The sequence below is a fragment of the Schistocerca gregaria genome, chromosome X (genome assembly GCF_023897955.1).
Source record: "Schistocerca gregaria isolate iqSchGreg1 chromosome X, iqSchGreg1.2, whole genome shotgun sequence".
Classification (NCBI taxonomy): Eukaryota; Metazoa; Arthropoda; class Insecta; order Orthoptera; family Acrididae; genus Schistocerca; species Schistocerca gregaria.
Window position 1 is genome coordinate 830,043,203 of NC_064931.1, and position 21,449 is coordinate 830,064,651.

The 21,449-nt window shown below is 42.5% G+C and overlaps 1 protein-coding gene across 1 annotated transcript in view; it reads left to right on the forward strand.

Annotated features, from left to right (window-relative positions):
- LOC126299332 (uncharacterized) overlaps nt 1-21,449 on the forward strand; it is a 793,355-nt gene that overhangs the window by 406,153 nt on the left and 365,753 nt on the right. The window contains exons 33-36 of the mRNA XM_049991162.1: nt 2,686-2,883; nt 2,999-3,283; nt 12,154-12,306; nt 12,432-12,638. Of these exons, the coding sequence (XP_049847119.1) occupies nt 2,686-2,883; nt 2,999-3,283; nt 12,154-12,306; nt 12,432-12,638 (843 nt within the window). The remainder of the gene's footprint in view (nt 1-2,685; nt 2,884-2,998; nt 3,284-12,153; nt 12,307-12,431; nt 12,639-21,449) is intronic.

The following is a 21,449-nucleotide window of genomic DNA, read 5'->3' on the forward strand; positions in this document are numbered from 1 at the left end:
TTTCACAAAGCCGGCGGCCGCAAAGAGCCTTGACCACCCCTGGAATCCATTTAGGGTGAGATCCAAACCCTCGTGCCCACAAGTCGGCGCCCACCGAATATTTTCCCGCACTAGGGGACACATCACAAGGCCTGACAGGGTGAAGCAGGTGCAGTAGAGTGCGCGGTTGGTGGCCATGCAAGAGTTGAGCAGGGCTGCGAACTCCCAGAGGCATGAAGTGATAAGAACTCAGAAATTGCAGCAGAGCGTCATCTGTGGAAAAATCACTAAGAAATTTTTTCATCTGGCTTTTGAAACTGCGGACAAGGCGCTCGACCTCCCTATTCAATTGTGGATGGAAGGGCAGTGCTGTAACATGATGAATCCTTTGTCAAGTACAAAAATCACAGCAGGCCTGTGAAGAGAACTGAAGGCCATTGTCCGTGACGATCGTGGATGGAAGACCTTCTAGTGGAAAGATTTTGGACAAAGCCAGCGTCGTCACCACAGTGGTTATTCAAACACACTCACTTAGAAACAATAGCTGGTTACATGATAACAACTCAGTATCTCTTATTCGACTGCCATGCCGTGACATGCAGCCGGCACCATTCGTAGCTAGGTGGTGCTCCCGTGCTCAGCCGAGTTGCAGAGTGCCTCTATCGCCATTTGTGCATACTGTCATGGCGGCACTGTTAAATGTCGTGGCACTGTCACAACAATGTCCCAGTTCTACAGAGGATGCAAAGTAGAGGAGGAGTTAGCAAAGTTCGAAGGCATGTTGTGAAACTGATGCATTCCAATCTGAATGCAAAATATGGGGCAAGGAGGATTGTGTAGGGACATAATATTAAAAGAAAGCCTACTGAAGTCAGTAATGATAATTGGCTAAGACTGATAGACCTCATCAGTGGGAAATAGATATTAATTTTAAAAAACTCATGGTTTCCATGGGAAGATATTAAGATATACACTTGGAAATCACCAGTTGGAACTACAAAACTGAATAGTGAATAGACCAAGTAATTATAGGTAAACAGCATGCATCAGTCATTATGGAAGTTAGTAGCTGGAGAAGGTTGGACATAGACAGAGATCATTAGTTAGTGTGTATAAGATATAGACAGAAGCCAGATTTTGCAAGAAACAAAACGAGTATAAGAAAAGCAAAACACAGTTTATACACTGGTTTGTTAGAAAAGTGCAGGTGCCAAGAAGTGGGGCTGTAACATTATTATAAGAAGTGTTGACATCCAGCTCTCCCTGCCAAAGATGCAAGCCATGGACACAGCTTGTGCATTGTGGTAAAGTTCACCTACAAGCTGCAAACCTGAGAGACTGGACACAGCCAAAGTGTTCGTGCCAGCTTAGCTGCCCCACTTTGACTACCCATCAGTATAATTGCACTGAATTTATTTGTCTGTGACTGATGACTCCTTAGTGCTACCAGTGATAGTTCCCATGCTTTGCTGAGTTGAAAAGCTTTGCCTCTGTTAATTAAGTTGTTAGCTGTATTATTTTGATTACTTCTTTAATGATGGAGTCTCAGTTTGTGGAGGCTGATGTCTGTGTTCATCACATCTGTCTTTAATACAGTGACACATCTAGCCAATGTGTCACTCAGTTGAAGGCAGATACAATGAACCAGATGAAACATGAGATTAAATCAGCCAAAAATCTTTTGGTGAAAACAGTCTTGATACAGAACACAGCATGAATTATAAAGAGACCAAGATCTTGTTAGCCTCCACATACTTCACTTTTGTCATTAAAGAAGAATTTGAAATATGTATACCTACCAACTTAATGATCAGAGACACATATTTTCAGTTCAGAAAAGCATGGGAACCAGTATTGGTGGCACAAAGAAATCATCAGCTGCTGACAAACTAATTCAGCTAAGCCATCACCAACATCTTTCCCACACCCAGTCACAGGGGTCCAAGATTTGTGCTTGAACTTTGCCATGCCATCCATGCAGCATCTGCCACTAGCTTCCCCCGCAGGGGGATTGATGTCAATATTCTCTGTGATGACGATATAGCCCTCTTGGTACCTGAACTTTTCTAGTGAACCAGTGTATATACTGACAAGACACAACAGCTAGCCACAATCACACGTAGAGATGACAAGTAGGTGCTTCATGTAAATATTATGCATTCTAGACTCTAGGATCTGACACTCTGCCTGAGAATCTTCAAGCAGTTATTACATCAAGAAAGTCCCAAACAGCACAATATCTTTATAGTTTGAACTATCTTTATTCAACATATACCATTACATTCACATTTACTTACTAGCAGTCCCCTTAGTAACCAATATCAGTACACTCTTTGCTGACTATGAGAGCTCAGCTTCCCTGTGTCACCCAAGGGCATTGGCCAGCCCACATGAGGTCAACCCACCTGGAACAGTCTACCTTGCAGTAGTGTACTATCCTGCCCAGAATTACACATTTAACATTGTTGCTAAACACTATGAAGGACTGTGGTTATCCCTGTACTTGCTAACATTCCTTTTATGATGCTCATTCAGGTGGACTTTAAGTGTTCAAGCATTTATCATTTTACCATTACTCTACATGGCTTTTATTCTTTTTTTTAATATTTTAGTTTTGAAATACAGTGCTACGTATTGCTTTGCAAGAAATTTACTTAAGTAATTTTAAAGAATATTAAGTTTGTCAATACTTCTAATTTATTGCAGGCAAACTTCAAAGTTGGCTGGAACAAACTAATCCTAGGATTTTCTGGAATTTGGTATTATATGAATATTACAAATTTTGAGTATTCATATAAAATTTACACACCAGTGGAGAGGTTTGAAGAGACTGGCTTTACAGCCAAGATTTTATACGGACATGGACTTGATTTTGACATGAGCCTCCTACTAGCAGGAAAGAAGGTATGTAAAGTAATATATAATTTTACAATATAATGAAGTTTTTAATCACTTTGAGAACCAATATAAATACTTTGTGGCCTCAGACAACTTGAAACATAGCTGTTGCATGTTATAGATTGGAGTGAAAGTGAAAGGACTTAATAAGCCACGTCCACCAGTTGATCTGCAAATAGCGAACAAGAAACTGAATTTGCTGGAAGCAGAAGAAGATGACTATTATGATGATACTCTATATGAAGAGGCACTTAGCTGGGAAGGTCTTGTTGAACTGGATGCTGTTATCTACCCAACAATTAAAGGATTTTTGGAAATTGATGAGAAAGACACTCTGTATGCAGTGCATGGCTACTTGGTTTTGCCTAATGGTACAGCAGAATTTTATGATGACTTTGACTTCATTGTGAGTATGGAGCAATCACAGAATTGCACTTAAATTTATGTATTTCGTTCTAAAGGTGAATGTAGAAGAATGACTTATCATTGCATATTATACAGATCATGTGTAAATGATAAAGGATATTGCATACACTGGGTGGGAAGCGAAATACTGCTTATGGATTGGTGGGAAGGATTATAGCTACGATGTTCTTCATATCTGGGCACAATGAGAACAGTTGAAGCCTAAACAATAGATATGGTTTAGTTGTTTCAGTCCAGGGTAGAGATTAGTAGTGGATGGTGAGTGGTTGCTCCTTTCCAGATGTTTCTTGGGGGATGATGGAAGATTTGGTGTGTATAAGACTTGACCAGACATGTAGGTTATACTTTAGTGAATCTAGCAATACTTACTTGCAGTCCTAGAAGAAAGGTATACAGCTCAATAAATTTTTCATTTCCAAACAAAGGTAACATTTGACTTTTAACCTTCCCAAAATACATATTTGAACCCTTTGATAAATGTCCTGTTAGTAACTTATTTCATTCTTCACATAAAATGAATCAGCATTGTTTGTAAATTTTCTCTACTCTATTTTCAGTATGGGATTCATTGAGAAACAAGTGGTGTAGCTCTACTGTTGGCTTTACAGCAGATTTCAGATTTTTTTTTTTTTGTTTAAATATTTCAGCATGTGCCACAGTACTTTCACATTTATCAGTTCATAAGTGCCTTACAGTGGTGACCATTAAAATTATTCATATCCATTACCATACACCACAAAACTATGTATTTGCTGTTATTATTAACTATATTTTCTTGCATCTGTTACAATTATTTTAAATATCATTCTCAAACAGTGCTTAAGTCTAAAATAAACACAAGTTTCTTGTAAGGCTCATTGTGGAAGTTGATTGCCTTCCTTAACTTTCTGATTTCATCATTATTATTTTGTGCTTGAAAATAACTCAAGCAGCTCATTTGATTTTGAATCTAAATCTATATTTCCTGTGGATTTTAAAATTGGGATTGCATATTATATTGTCATGACATTTCCATGCTCATCCTGGAATGTGTTCTGATACACCTGTCTACAGCTTTACATTTACTACAATTGATCTTCAGAGGCTTATATATAAGCAAGAAAGAGCATTTCCTTAGTATATCATTAGAATTAGGAATTGAAAAAAAAGTGATAGGGAAATACTACCATGCACCCTACAGAAGAAACATTGAGTACTTATTTTGCATGCAAATAAAATGTTGTTACACTGAAGTTTAATTTGCACTTTGTCAGAGGGCATGCAGCTAGACACACATGTGTGCCCAACAATGTGAGCGCATGTTCCCAACCATCCCCCCCCCCCCCCCCCTCTCCCCAACACACACACACACACACACACACACACACACACACACACACACACACACACACACAGGTAGCTTCTGTTATGACACAGAGGCATGACTGGTTCTAGTAGTTGTCTTACATGGGTCAGGACAGTATAACACAGTTGTGAGGGTTCATGGAAGACAAAGGATGGGAAGATGCAAAAATTACAGAAATGGAAGGACAGTGGGATAATGGGATAGTAGTACACGGAATTCTGAGTTGAAATAGTTTTGCTTGTCACATAATTTTCATAGTTTAGTATGTTTATACCATGTATAATATGGAGTATTATGCTGTGATTTACTTTCTTGTAAACCACTTTACCATATGCTTTAAAATATCAGACATGGAATGATGAATTACATTTGAGTCATTGAACCTTCTTCATCATCTTTGTGTCTGCCCTTGCCTTAAGTATAGGTTTGTCCCTCTCATCCTGTGGTCTAAGTGATTTACCCTTCCATTTTAACCTTGTGTGACCTCTCTCCTCCTTGAAGTAGGGTCTAATATTTCCAACAGCTAGGGTAGTTTCTTGTACTTTTATATGTCTCTATTGCAACTATTAAGAATTTTGTCATCTGAATATAGATACTGGGTAGCAATTCTGTTTAACTTTATGCTGCATTTTCATAGACTGACATCCAGTGTTGTCCTTCTGCTTCAGCTGCTGTAACTAGTGTAATTTCATGTAGGATAGAGTTTATAAACAATAGCTACAGAGAAAGACTCTCAGTAAAAGAACAGGAAAAGAAACTGGGGTTTAACAACCAGCAGTGACCCCCCTGCAGGTCCAGGGTAAGAATAGGCCCGAGGTATTCCTGCCTATAGTAAGAGGTGACTAAAAGGAGTTTCAACCATTTCGGCCTTCCATGTGATGGTCCCCCTTGGGGTTTGACCTCCATTTTTCAAAATTCTACTGAAGTACGAGCCTTTTGGGGAAGGACGCCTTACATGGTGTATCACTGGTCCTTGGCACTCAGCATTGTAACGGCATTGTAACCGCACCCACTATTCCTCAAATTGGACCTAAATGCCTAATGGGTTGCACAAGTTACGCCCATAGTGCATCCCCATCTGCACCTACGATCATGATGGACTTTCCATGGCAACCAAAATCCAGCACAGTAGCCAGCCCATTGTGGTGGGGTCGTCATGTACCCTCTAGGTTGTAGCCCCCTGACAACACAGGGATCATACTGCCGATACCTGAGCTGCACCCTCACCACGTCGGCCAAGGAGTAGATGCCCATCTCCTTGGGGCATTGGGACTCCCGGCAACGGTCATCCTGCCAGGTGGCCCTTGCTGAGGCTGGGTGGCGCCCGTGGGGAGAGCCCCTGGTCGGAGTGGGTGGTATCGGGGCGGATGTTTCGCAGATAAAACGTCAACATGTATCAGGTCGATCTGCGGCCGAGTCTTTTAAAAAGAGAGGTACTGTCTCTGGTTCTGGTTCTCCTGCCCTTTTCCCCTTGGCCATTACCTGGGAGGAAGGACAGGCCCGCCGGCTTGGGGCGAAGTACTTCCCCTGCTATTCAGTCTGTTCTCGGACTGATGGGGGGACGTTCGCAACCTCCAAGCCCATGTTCTTTGTCCAGCACATCGAACACATCTTCGGGGAAATCGAGGCTCTCAGTAAAATGCATTCAGGGTCCGTTCTTATAAAGACCACCTCCGCCACACAGTCAGTGGCGCTCCAGGCGTGCGACCGACTAGGGGACATCCCAGTGTCCATTGTCCCGCATCTTGCACTGAATAGGGCGCAGGGGGTTATTTTTCATCGGGACCTCCTGCAATCTGATGAGGAGCTCAGGGTTAACCTGGAGTGCCGAAGCATGCATTTCGTCCGGTGAGTCCAGCGCGGCCCCAAAGACCGTTGCATTGACACCGGGGCCTTTATCCTCGCCTTCGTGGGGGACGTTCTCCTGGAGAAGGTAAAGGTGATGTGCTACCAGTGCGACGTGCGACCTTACGTCCCACCTCCTATGCACTGCTTTCGGTGTTTGTGCTTCGGGCACATGTCGTCACGGTGTGAGGCTGAGCACCTTTGTGGCAATTGTGGATGTCCTCTTTGCGAGGAACATACATGCACCCCACCACCTCGGTGCATCAATTGTCCTGGCCTCCACTCGCCTAGATCTTTAGACTGCCCCATGTATCAGAAGGAGAAGAAGATTCAAGAATTAAAAACTTTGGACCGTCTCTCTTATTCTGAGGCCAGGAAGAAGTATGACCGCCTCCATCCCGTGACGTTGACAACTTTGCCTCAGTCGTGTCCACTCCTTCCACAGTATCCTCACTCCTATCCTGTGCCCCCTCCACCTCCTCGCCCCATCCGGGATCTATGCCTCTGCCTCCCAAATCCCTCCCTTCCAAATCCTCCTCCCTTGCGGCCCCTGCCCCCTCTGCCCCAGGGGCCACCCTTCCTCCTCCTCCCCCTCCACCACCTGAGAAGCGATCCTCTTCTCAGGTGTCCATCGGGGAAACGTTCCGGACCCGAGCTTCCGAGGTCCGGCATTCCAAAACGGACCTTCTTTGGGTCCAGCCCACCATCCCCATGCCTCATCGGACTTCCAAGAAGGCCTCCAAGAAGAAGTCTTTATCCCCCTCTCCACCCCGGCGCGTTTCGTCTGACGCTGCACCCGTGAGTCGCTGCTCCCGGCTGTCCTCTGTTTCGCCGGGACACTCTGCTGCCAGGCGCTCAGCTGGCCTGTCGTTGGCGAATGATGCTGCCCCTCCTACGCAACCCAGGAATGCGGCTGCAGCTGGCAATGACTTGACGGAACAGGATCCGCCTCCCGCCGGTTGTAGCATTGTTCCCTCGAAACCTGGCCCTCTGTGGCTGTCGAGGTAACCAGCTCTTCCCCCGTTTTGTTCCCCCTTTTTTCTGACTAGTGATGGCATTGTTACATTGGAACATAAGAGGTATTCGATCTAATTGGGAGGAATTACAACTGCTCCTCCGCCTGCACTGTCTGCTCGTCCTTGGTCTCTAGGAAACCAAGTTGCGCCCAACTGACCGTATTGCTTTTACCCACTATACCTTGGAGCGGTCTGACCTCACCCCTGTGGACGGTATTCCAGCTCATGGTGGGGTCATGTTGCTCGTTCGGGACGATGTCTATTACCATACCATCCCATTGACCACCCCACTCCAAGCAATAGCTGTCCGTATTGCTCTTTCTGCCTTTACTTTTTCTGTTGGTACTGTCTATACTCCATCATCATCCGCAGTTAGTTGGGCTGACATGATGCACCTGATTGTTCAGCTTCCTCTGCCGTTTTTATTGTTTGGCGACTTCAATGCCCATCATCCCCTTTGGGGCTCTCCTGCATCCTGTCAGAGAGGCTCCCTCTTGGCGGATGTCTTCAACCATCTCAATCTTGTCTGCCTCAATACTGGCGCCCCGACTTTCCTCTCAGACTCTACTCATACCTACTCCCACTTGGACCTCTCGATCTGTTCTACCACTCTTGCCTGTCGGTTCGAGTGGTATGTCCTTTCTGAAACCTATTCGAGCGACCATTTCCCCTGTGTCATTCGTCTCCTGCACCACACCCGATCCCCATGTCCTTTGAGCTGGAACATACCGAAAGCTGACTGGGAACTTTACTCCTCCCTGACGATCTTTCCGGACCACGATTTTCTCAGTTGTGACAGTCAGGTCGAATACCTCATGGCTGTTATCATCAATGCTGCCGAACGTTCCACTCCTCATACTACCTCTTCTTCACGTCGCGTTTCCGTCCCATGGTGGAATGAGGCTTGTAGAGACCCTATCCGTGCTCGACGACGTGCTTTACGCATCTTTCGCCGCCATCCTATGTTGGCGAATTGTATTGGATACAAACGACTCTGAGCGCAATGCCGTAGAGTCATCAAAGACAGCAAAAAAGCTTGTTGGGCCTCTTTTACCAGCTCCTTTAACAGTTTTACTCCCTCTGCTGTCGTCTGGGGTGGCCTGCGCCAGCTGTCGGGCATTAAGGCCCACTCCTCGGTACCTGGCCTGACTTCAGGTAATGAGGTACTTGTTGATCCTGTGGATGTCTCCAACGCCTTTGGCCACTTTTTCGCGGAGGTTTCAAGCTCCGCCCATTACCACCCTGCCTTCCTTCCCAGGAAAGAGGCAGAAGAGGCTCAGCGACCTTCCTTCCACTCGCTGAATCAGGAACATTATAATACCCCCTTTACTATGCAGGAACTCGAACGTGCACTTGCACTGTCCCGGTCCTCTGCTCCGGGGCCAGATGACATTCACGTTCAGATGCTGACACACCTTTCTCCGGCAGGCAAAAGCTTTCTTCTTCGTACCTACAATCGTGTCTGGACCAAAGGTCAAGTCCCCATGCGTTGGCGTGATGCCGTCGTCGTTCCTATACCCAAACCCGGGAAGGATAGACACCTTCCTTATAGTTACCGCCCCATTTCTCTTACAAGCTGTGTCTGTAATGTGATGGAGCACATGGTTAACGCTCGGTTAGTTTGGATTCTTGAATCTCGACGGCTGCTTACCAATGTTCAATGCGGCTTTCGTCGCCACCGCTCCGCTGTTGACCACCTTGTGACCTTGTAGACATTCATCATGACCAACTTTTTGCGTAAGCGCTAAACGGTAGCCGTGTTCTTCGATTTGGAGAAGGCTTATGATACCTGTTGGAGAGGAGGTATCCTCCGCACTATGCACAGGTGGGGTCTACGCGGTTGCCTGCCCCTTTTTATTGATTCCTTTTTAACAGATCGAAAGTTTAGGGTATGTGTGGGTTCCGTATTGTCCAACGTCTTCCTCCAGGAGAACAGAGTGCCTCAGGGCTCTGTCTTGAGCGTAGCCCTTTTTGCCATAGCGATCAATCCAATTATGGATTGCATTCCACCTAATGTCTCAGGCTCTCTTTTAGTCAATGAGTTCGTGATCTACTGCAGTGCCCAGAGAACATGCCTCCTGGAACGCTGCCTTCAGCGCTGTCTTGACTGCCTATACTCATGGAGTGTGGCTAATGGCTTACGGTTCTCTGAAGAGAAGACGGTTTGCATCAACTTTTGGCAATATAAAGCGTTCCTTCCGCCATCCTTACATCTCGGTCTCGTTGTTCTCCCATTCGTGGAAACAACAAAGTTTCTAGGGCTCACACTGGACAGGAAACTTTGTTGATCTCCGCACTTCTCTTATTTGGCTGCCCTTTGTACACGTTCCCTTAATGTCCTCAGAGTTCTTAGTGGTTCATCTTGGGGAGCAGATTGCATTGTCCTGCTTCGCTTGTATCGGTCCATAGTCCGATCAAATCTGGATTATGGGAGCCTCGTCTACTCGTCTGCTGGGCCATCCCTCTTATGCCGTCTCAACTCCATCCACCATCGGGGGTTACGTCTTTCGACCGGAGAATTCTACAATAGTCCCATCAAGAGTCTTTATGCTGAAGCTGCCGAATTACCATTGACCTACCGGCGCGGCGTACTGTTTTGTCGGTATGCCTGCTGGCTGTTGTCAATGCCCGACCACCCCTATTATCTGTCCTTCTTCGCCGATTCTCTCGACCGTCAGTACGGGTTGTACGTGTCTGCCTTGCTGCCCCCTGGAGTCCGCTTTCGTCGCCTGCTTCGACAATTGGATTTTGCCCTCCCTACCACCTTCAGAGAGGGTGAGAGCCCGACACCACCTTGGCTCCAGGCGCCGGTTCATATTTATCTCGACCTCAGCTCGCTCCCGAAGGAGGGTACTCCGGCTGCAGTGTATTGATCACGGTTTGTCGAACTTTGTGTGCGACTTGCCAGTCACACCTTTATTTATACTGATGGCTCCAAAACTGATGATGGTGTCGGCTGTGCCTTTGTTGTCGGGGCCGTCACCTTTAAATACCGGCTCCTCGACCAGTGTTCCAGCTTTACGGCTGAGTTGTTTGCTCTCCATCAGGCCGTTCAGCATGCCCGACGCCACTGCCATTCATCGTATGTACTCTGCTCTGATTCACTCAGTGCTGTTCAGAGCCTTGGAGCTCCATATCCGATCCATCCCTTGGTGCAACGGATCCAGCAGTCCTTCCATTCTTTTGCTGATGATGGCTATCCTGTCAGCTTTCTGTGGGTCCCCGGCCATATAGGAGTGCCCGGGAATGAGGCTGCTGATGCCGCAGCCAAGGCTGCTTTCCTCCTGCCTCGGCCAGCCTCCCATTGTGTCCTGACATCTGACATTAGTGGGGTTGTTTGTAAGAGTCTTGTGTCATTGTGGTGGGATACTTGGTCATCACTTCAAGGAAACAAGCTACGGGCCATAAAACCGTTCCCAACTGCTTGGACAACCTCCTCCCGACCATCTCAGAGAGAAGAGGTCCTTCTGACCATGTTGCGGATTAGGCATTGCCAGTTTAGCCGCCGCTACCTGCTCTCCGGTGACCCAGCCCCGCAGTGCCCTTGTGGTCATGCATTGATGGTGCCCCATGTTTTATTGTTGTGTCCCCATTTTAGTCAATCTCGTGTTGTCCTGCCTCTGAAATCTACTTTACAGGATATTTTAGCTGATGACGCTTGAGCAGCTGCTCGTGTTCTTCGTTTTATTACTTTGACTGGCTTGTCCAAAGACATCTAACTCTTTCACTTATTTTATCTGCATCTTTGTAAGAACTTTCTGCCCCCCCCCCCCCCCCTTGAGTTTTACTAGATTCTATGTGCTCTTACAATTGTGACTGGGCGCTCATGACCTCAGTAGTTTAGTGCCCCTAAAGAGAGAGAGAGAGAGAGAGAGAGAGAGAGAGAGAGAGAGAGCAGTTTAGAGGCAATGGAAAATTTAAATCTGGATAGGTAGAAGAGGATTTTTAGTTGCTGTCCTCATGGGTGTGCTACCAGTCAAATAGGCTATATTAATCTATGTTCATTTTGAAAGATCAGAATTTGTTATCATGTGAAATATTTTGTGATTTAGGGAGTACCATAAATTCTGTGAACAGTGATACTCTCATGAAAGAGTTAAAATATCATGAATTACCAGTATGTGTCCCATCAAATCTGTGATCTTTTACTTAATGTCTGCTGCCCTACATTGTTTTGTAAAGACAGCTCTTCTCTTTTGTAGCTATGTATTTATTTACAGTTTTATTTTCTGCAGTTTATTCCCAAGTGTGTCAGAAGTTCTCTCCATTGCCATTCCATTTAAACTGACTTCCATCAGTACTAACTTGGCCTTCATTATTTTCCTTCCTTTGGAGGTTTTATAGATGCTGCAAGTATAATTTACTATCTTTTTCATTCACATTAACAAACATTAGTTTATTAATGTTTATGAACCAGTTTTTCTCAGGATGCAATATATGTTGCAATGCAGTGTCTCCAAGTTTCTCTAATTTTTGCCATAAATTGTGAACTACGTGTAATGAAAATTTATTTTTACTATACTATTTGAAATGTAATACAGCTGTATTACTTTGTTGTGTGTTTATCAGAATAGATCAGTCTGCAATAGTACATAATAGTATCTCAAACATAAATTAAGCTTGTTTTAATCTCAACTTTCACAGGACTATTTCACCATCACTAACAAGTTGGTTATAACATCTCCATTTACGTCCTTTAAAGAAATACAGTCTGATCTGGACTACAAAATAACTGAGACAATTTTTGGTTTGCTGTTTGACCTCAAATCCAAAGATACAGATGGAAATTGGGCAGTGGTATGTATGAAATAAATTTATCTTATGACTGACTGAGCAAAGTAACAGTTATTTGATTTCATGACAATACACCCTTATTTTTATTAAAATGTATTTGTTAATTACACATCTGTGTTTATTCACAGTCAGGTATGTTACTGAATTACACAGCTTTGGAAAGCACTATATATAGGCCCGAAACTCATTATATGCACATGAACATTTATACACCATTCAAGAGATTCAAGAATGTAGATGTCAAAGCTGGACTGCAAACAGGAAATGGCTTATATCACACAAACTTTAATTTATCTACTGATTACACTTCAGTTGCTGCCACTGGGAATCTTAAGGTAAGAGTATTGAGTCATTTTTGTGTCTACCTTAAAATTAAAAATGTAAAACTAGTCAACTAGAAATTCAAAAGAAATTTTAGAGATATTCAAAGGTGATCTGAAACATTATGACCTCTGCCCACTGTGAGGTTGAATACCATCTGGTACCATGGTGGGAATGTGACACAGTAAGGAGAGTATTTAAGCAGAGCAAAGATGCATGAGAAATCATTCTAGTGACAAAATGTTTTGGAGACTGAAAATCAGCCAGCATATATGACTTTGGCAAAGGGCAGACTGTCATGAACAAGCGTCTGAGATCCAGTGCAGCTAGATGGCTTTTTCATGCTACAGGCATGAGCATCTGTGGAAAGAGGTTGACGAACAGTGAAATCATGAGTTCACTGAGATCAGTGACTTGCCCACTCTGTAAAAAAGACTTAGCCAATTATGATTGAAATTGGCATGGGATCATAGATATTATTCAATGAAAGGTGTCACATCATCAGATGAGTCATGTTTCTTGGGTTTGCTTGGGTACTATTATTGTAATTGAAGTCATAATGACAGCTGTGATCTATGTGGACATTATTACAGACCATCTGCATTCCTTCATGAGTGATTTCATTCCTGATAGTGATGGCACCTTCCAGCAACATAACTGTCCATGTTAGATGGCCAGAATCATGCTACAGTGGTTTGAGGAGCATGATAAGGACCTGAAATTGGTGTCTTGGCCACCAAATTCCTTTGTCTGAACCTGTTAGAACATGTCTGGTACATTATCCAGCATCCGCACCATCCACACAAAAAAACTGAGTGACCTGTGCATAGAAGTCAGTGCCGCATACCAAGGACTTGTCGAACCCATACCTTGCAGAATTGCTGCTGTATTGCCTTCTGAAAGTGCACCAATATGCTATTAAGCATGTGCTAATAATTTTTTTTGGACCATCAGTGTATTTGTGTACCTATACTGCAGTCAGAATGGTGCAAAATTTAAATATTTGAGTAAAGTTGTAGAAAGTATTCACAATCAGCCTAAGATTTTTTTCATATAGGTCAATAATTTTATGAGATTCTCTCAGAGCTCTGTATCATGTATCTTTTTCATGTCTTCAATTTTTTATTTTATTTTGGAGCATATTCCAGTACTAAATTAAATGTTTCTCAGATCCTCATAAATTGTATTAGATTCTCATAGCATTATGTTTCAGAATATTTATATATTCCCACATTGTTCAGAGCGTATCTTTTTAACTCTCATGCAAGTCACCATAATGGCATCAAATAGAAAGACTTGCACTTGACAGCTAAATTAGCCTAGATGGGATGCCATGACCAATAATGCCATATGCTCAGTTCATGGGATAACACTTAGAATCAATTTACTATGGTCCAGAAAGGTGTTTATTATTCAGGTTAGTTAATTTTATGTGCACTAGATCATTTTTATGGTGATCTAAAATGAGTCACTTTACATTCATATTACATATTCTTATGTACATATGGATGTGTGGTGACCAGTTGTAAGGTTATTGCATTTATTCCAAATATAGACATGATTGGATGATTCCTATGCATGATCTTTTATATTACATAAGTAGAATCCTTTCTACAAAATAGGAGGAGTTGCCAAGGAAACTTCTTCAATTTTAACTTCGCTCTCTTTCTGAGACTGTAATTGGGTAACTGAATAAATGTTTTTGTGGTAGCATTGTGCACCCAGTTTTGTGTTAAAGTCAAACTTAACATCTTAGAGTGGGTTAATGAATGTCATTTTTTTCATCAGGTGTTTTAATTATGTACAGCATTGTTCCTTTTAAACTGTAGTTGTTATTTACAACAAACTTCATGAGGGAGTAAATATACAGTGGAGCAATACCAGTACTCAGAATGTCCAACTCCTTACACATGTCTACAGGATGACTGAGTTAGCACCACTGCATATTTCTGAGGAATGTACATTTTAATGACTTATATAATGTTTAGCTACTGCTAATATAGTTCAGTTCAAACGAAGCCTACAGGATTAGTGGCTACCTATGCATCTTCTGTCCAGATACATGATTCATGCGAATAAATGTTGTAAACTGTTTTTCTGTTCACTGATGCATCACATAACAGCCTAAGAATAATCATATGCATCTTAGTGTGTGTCTACTTATATAATCTCATTAAAGTCCTCTTCAAAGGCTCTATCTTTTTCCATAGAAAAAGACACACAGACCATTCACTTAAAAAAAAAGTGTTCCTGAAGCTGGACCAGAGTAAGTGATGTTAAATCTTTATATAGGTTATTCTTATTTGTAGTACTGACTCCATGAACTGAGTTATTGGAATGTAGAAGAGATACTTACAACAAATTTCATCAAAGAATAAAAGTATTGGGAAGCATAGTAAATACCCACAGTTTTTTGAACATACTGGGTGATCAAAAAGTCAGTATAAATTTGAAAACTGAATAAATCATGGAATAATGTAGATAGAGAGGTACAAATTGACATACATGCTTGGAATGACATGAGGTTTTATTATAACCAAAAAATACAAAATTCAAAAAATGTCCGACAGATGGCGCTTCATCTGATCAGAATAGCAATAATTAGCATAACAAAGTAAGACAAAGCAAAGATGATATTCTTTACAGGAAATGCTCAGCATGTCCACCATCATTCCTCAACAATAGCTGTAGTCGAGGAATAGTGTAGTGAACAGCACTGTAAAGCATGTCTGGAGTTATGATGAGGCATTTGCGTTGGATGTTGTCTTTCAGCATCCCTAGAGATGTCAGTCGATTACAATACACTTGCGACTTCAGGTAACCCCAAAGCCAATAATTGAACGGACTGAGGTCTGGGGACGTGGGATGCCAAGCATGATGAAAGTGGCAGCTGAGCACACTATCATCACCAAATGATGTGCACAAGAGATCTTTCATGCATCTAACAATATGGTGTGGAGTGCCATCCTGCATAAACATCATACATTCCAGCAGGTGTTTATCAGCCAGGCTGGGGATGATGCGATTCTGTAACATATCGGCGTACCTCTCACCTGTCACGCTAGCAGTTACAAAACCAGAATCACGCATTTCCTTGAAGAAAAAAGGCCCAATAATGGTAGGTGTGGTAAATCCAACACATACCATGACTTTCTCGTCATGCAATGGAGTTTCCACGAGAGTTATAGGATTTTCGGTAGTCCAAATTCTGCAGTTGTGGGCATTGAAAGACCCTCGGAGCATGAAAAGAGCTTCGTCGGTCCACAATACATTACTCAACCAATCATCATCTTCCACCATCTTTTGAAACGCCTACACCACAAATGCCCTCTGCTTCACTAAATCGCCAGGTAACAGTTCATGATGCCGATGAATTTTGTACGGATAGCATCGGAGAATACGCCTAAGTGCCAACCAAACAATAGTGTATGGAATGCACGAGTGCTGACTTCCCTGTGCGTAGACAAACACGCTACAGTCTCCATTTCTTCCTGAACTGCCTCAGCAGCATTACGCCTTGTGCTTGGTCGCCCACTATAGGGTCTATCGTCTAAACAACTTGTGACTTTGAACTTCGAAATTATTCTTGCCACAGCTGCATTTGTCAACGGACCTTTATCCATTCGAATCCCCTTCCTATGGTGATAGGATCATAATGCTGAACTAGCACATTCCCCATTCTGATAATATAGCTTCACTAAAAGTGCCTTTTCAGGTAATGTCAACATGCTGCGACTGCTGGCGCATCTGATTCTCTCTCTCGGTACAGCTCCTTTTATACATGATTGTCATGCGCAGTCACTGATGTTTTGCTGTACAGCACCATCTGTCGGACATTTTATGAACTTTTTCCCCCTTAATAAAACCCCATGTCATTCCAAGCATGTGTTTCAATTTTTACCTCTCTATCTACATTATTCCATGGTTTATTAAGTTTTCAAATTTATACTGACTTTTTAATCCCCTGTATATCTGTAGGACCTTCTTGAGTGCAGTTGAACTTACTATCAAGCTTTGGTACCAAGAACTTTAACAGAATTGACCTCTTCTCTGTTCTTTGTCATCATATTTCATTTACGTACTGGAAGGATAACTCTTAAAGGTTCTGAATTGCTTATAATGTGTCTTTTTGAAGGTTAGTGACAAAGAATTGCCTAGAAACCATTTATTAATGCGCCCAAGAATTTCATTAACTGCTGTTTCTAAAATAATACTTAGACATGTGTGGAACTTGAACAAGTAATAACAAGGTAAACACCACAAACCAAGCAAGTACACCTCAAGCCCACATGACTGCCATCTCTGGCAGTTCAGACTGGAGTGCCAGAGATGGTGGTCATGTGTGTGTGTGTGTGTGTGTGTGTGTGTGTGTGTGTGTGTGTGTGTGTGTGTGTGTGTGAAGTGTTCTTGCCTGTGTGAATGAATGTGTGTCTGTTTCCTCTTCTGAAGAAGGTTTTGGCCAAAAGCTAAATGCGTAACTGTCTCTTTATTGTGCCTGTCTGCAACTCAATGTGTCATCTTTATAGCAACCTGTCTTTTCCTTATATTGCCAATATTCCAACCTGGAGTTTCCATTGTCTGATTTTGCCCACCATGTTGATACCACTTGGATTACCATATGTCCAATGGAACATCTTCCCAAATGTGGCAGCATATCTTGTACAATTTGTATATAAACATATCTCTTACTCTGATTACAATTACTTTGTGATTGCAGTAAGGGGAGGGGGGGGGGGGGGGGGGGGGGGAAGGGCAGTGTTGTCAGCATGCATCCATCTATGCTTCACTAGACACTGCAAATACCTACAGAAAAGGAACACAGAGATCATGGCACTGGAGAAAGAACTACAATTGGATGGTGGCTGGTCCCTACCACCCAACTTGCTGAAATGTCAATCACAAAGTAATTTAAATTGATGTACAGTCTCATCAACTAAACAGTGACCAGTGATGCTTCCAGAGTGGATATTTAATTAATAACCAGCGCCTAATATTAATATTGCTCTGTCCATAGTTTATAAAAAATGCTTCATCTGTGAATAACATACTGTAATCATTGCTGACCATAAATTTTCCAACACCATTAAAGCCTTATACAACAACAGTCAAATCGTCATGAAGCATACTTCAGACTTGGATACACAAATGATAAACATTTCAGAGCAATGCACATTCCATACGTGAGGAAACCTTATGTAGCAAGTTTCTCAATCATAAATTGTATTTGGGTGCAGAAAGAGAAACATCTAGCAGCACATGTTGGAATTTGACAGCAGGATCATCGCATTGTGGATTATTATTACACAATATCACAATATTGCTGTTCATTTCTGGTGTATCCCATGACTGTCAGACTTAATGCCAGGCAGTATCTCAACAACCCAACATTATTACCACTCAAGAGGATAGTCACATTGTTCATTCAGATGTGCAGGACCATACAGCTGTGTCCCGTAACATGATTCAGAAAATGTGCTGGCTTGCAGCAAAACAAGTATCCACACAGACATTGCGACAGTGTCCAGAACACTATGGACTGTCAGTGCAAAGACCACTTTTGGGGCTTCTATTGAGACTGAATGGGTCAACAGTCATGTGACCAGTGATAGCACTGACACAGCATTCACATGTTGATGTTGCAGAAGAATTCCAGTTATGTGTATATTACAGAAACATGAGTCCTGGTTCTGCCTACACTATTACATTTGATATATCCAGATGTAAATGCTTCAAAGAGAACAAAAATTGCCAAATTGCATTTGTTACCATCATACTGGGCCAGCAACTTGTGTGATGGTATGGAGTACCACTAAGTTCATAGCATGATCACTTTTGGCTCACAATTTGACAGGAACTGTTGTATTTCTCATATGTTAAGGCTAAGGTCCATGAACCATGGACCTTGCCGTTGGTGGGGAGGCTTGCATGCCTCGGCAATGCAGATAGCCATACCGTAGGTGCAACCACAACGGAGGGTTATCTGTTGAGAGGCCAGACAAACATGTGGTTCCTGAAGAGGGGCAGCAGCCTTTTCAGTAGTTGCAAGGGCAACAGTCTGGATGATTGACTGATCTGGCCTTGTAACACTAACCAAAATGGCCTTGCTGTGCTGGTACTGCAAATGGCTGAAAGTAAGGGGAAACTATGGCTGTAATTTTTCCCGAGGGCATACAGCTTTACTGTATGGTTAAATGATGATGGCATCCTCTTGGGTAAAATATTCTGGAGGTAAAATAGTCCCCCTTTCGGATCTCCAGGAGGGGACTACTCAAGAGGATGTCATTATCAGGAGAAAGAAAACTGGCGTTCTACGTATAAGAGCGTGGAATGTCAGATCCATTAATCGGGCAGGTAGGTTAGAAAATTTAAAAAGGGAAATGGATAGGTTAAAGTTAGATATAGTGGGAATTAGTGAAGTTCGGTGGAAGGAGGAGCAAGACTTCTGGTCAGGTGACTACAGGGTTATAAACACAAAATCCAATAGGGCCAATGCAGGAGTAGGTTTAATAATGAATAGGAAAATAGGAATGCGGGTAAGCTACTACAAACAGCATAGTGAACACATTATTGTGGCCAAGATAGATATGAAGCCCATGCCTACTACAGTAGTACAAGTTTATATGCCAACTAGCTCTGCAGATGACAAAGAAATTGAACAAATGTATGATCAAATAAAAGAAATTATTCAGATTGTGAAGGGAGATGAAAATTTAATAGTCATGGGTGACTGGATTTCGGCAGTAGGAAAAGGGAGAGAAGGAAACATAGTAGGTGAATATGGATTGGGGGTAAGAAATGAAAGAGGAAGCCTCCTGGTAGAATTTTGCACAGAGCACAACTTAATCATAGGTAACACTTGGTTCAAGAATCATAAAAGAAGGTTGTATACATGGAAGAGCCCTGGAGATACTAAAAGGTATCAGATAGATTATATAATGATAAGACAGAGATTTAGGAACCAGGTTTTAAATTGTAAGACATTTCCAGGGGCAGATGTGGATTCCGACCACAATCTATTGGTTATGACCTGTAGATTAAAACTGAAGAAACTGCAAAAAGGTGGGAATTTAAGAAGATGGGACCTGGATAAACTGACTAAACCCGAGGTTGTACAGAGTTTCAGGGAGAGCATAAGGGAACAATTGACAGGAATGGGGGGTAAGAAATACAGTAGAAGAAGAATGGGTAGCTTTGAGGGATGTAGTAGTGAAGGCAGCAGAGGATAAAGTAGCTAAAAAGACGAGGGCTAGTAGAAATCCTTGGGTGACAGAAGAAATACTTAATTAAATTGATGAAAGGAGAAAATATAAAAATGCAGTAAATGAAGCAGGCAACAAGGAATACAAACGTCTCAAAAATGAGATCAACAGGAAGCACAAAATGGCTAAGCAGGCATGGCTAGAGGATAAATGTAAGGATGTAGAGGCTTATCTCACTAGGGGTAAGATAAATACTGCCTACAGGAAAATTAAAGAGACCTTTGGAGAGAAGAGCACCACGTGTATGAATATCAAGAGCTCAGATGGAAACCCAGTTCTAAGCAAAGAAGGGAAAGCAGAAAGGTGGAAGGAGTATATAGAGGGCCTATACAAGGGCGATGTACTAGAGGACAATATTATGGAAATGGAAGAGGATGGAGATGAAGATGAAATGGGAGATATAATACTGCATGAAGAATTTGACAGAGCACTGAAAGACCTGAGTCGAAACAAGGCCCTGGGAGTACACAGCATTCCATTAGAACTACTGACAGCCTTGGGAGAGCCAGTCCTGAGGAAACTGAGAAAGCTTTAGACGATGTTGACTGGAATACTCTCTTTCAAATTCTGAAGGTGGCAGGGGTAAAATACAGGGAGCGAAAGGCTATTTACAATTTGTACAGAAACCAGACAGCAGTTATAAGAGTCGAGGGACATGAAAGGGAAGCAGTGGTTGGAAAGGGAGTGAGTCAGGGTTGTATCCTCTCCCCGATGCTATTCAATCTGTATATTGAGCAAGCAGTGAAGGAAACAAAAGAAAAATTTGGAGTACGTATTAAAATTCATGGAGAAGAAATAAAAACTTTGAGGTTCGCCAGTGACATTGTAATTCTGTCAGAGACAGCAAAGGATTTGGAAGAGCAGTTGAATGGAATGGATAGTGGTTTGAAAGAAGGGTATAAGATGAACATCAACAAAAGCAAAACGAGGATGATGGAATGTAGTCTAATTAAGTCGGGTGATGCTGAGGGAATTAGATTAGGAATTGAGACACTTAAAGTAGTAAAGGAATTTTGCTATTTGGGGAGGAAAATAACTGATGATGGTTGAAGTAGAGAGGATATAAATGTAGACTGGTAATGTCACGGAAAGCGTTTCTGAAGAAGAGAAATTTATTAACATCGAGTATAGCTTTAAGTGTCAGGAAGTCATTTCTGGAAGTATTTGTATGGAGTGTAGCCATGTATGGAAGTGAAACATGGATGATAAATAGTTTGGACAAGAAGAGAATAGAAGCTTTAGAAATGTTGTGCTACAGAAGAATGCTGAAGATTAGATGGGTAGATCACATAACTAATGAGGGAGTATTGAATAGGATTGGGGAGAAGAGAAGTTTGTGGCACAACTTGACTAGAAGAAGGGATTGGTTGGTAGGACATGTATTGAGACATCAAGGGATCACCAATTTAGTATTGTAGGGCAGTGTGGAGTGTAAAAATCATAGAGGGAGACCAAGAGATGAATACACTAAGCAGATTCAGAAGGATGTAGGTTGCAGTAGGTACTGGGAGATGAAGAAGCTTGCACAGGATAGAGTAGCATGGAGAGCTGCATCAAACCAGTCTC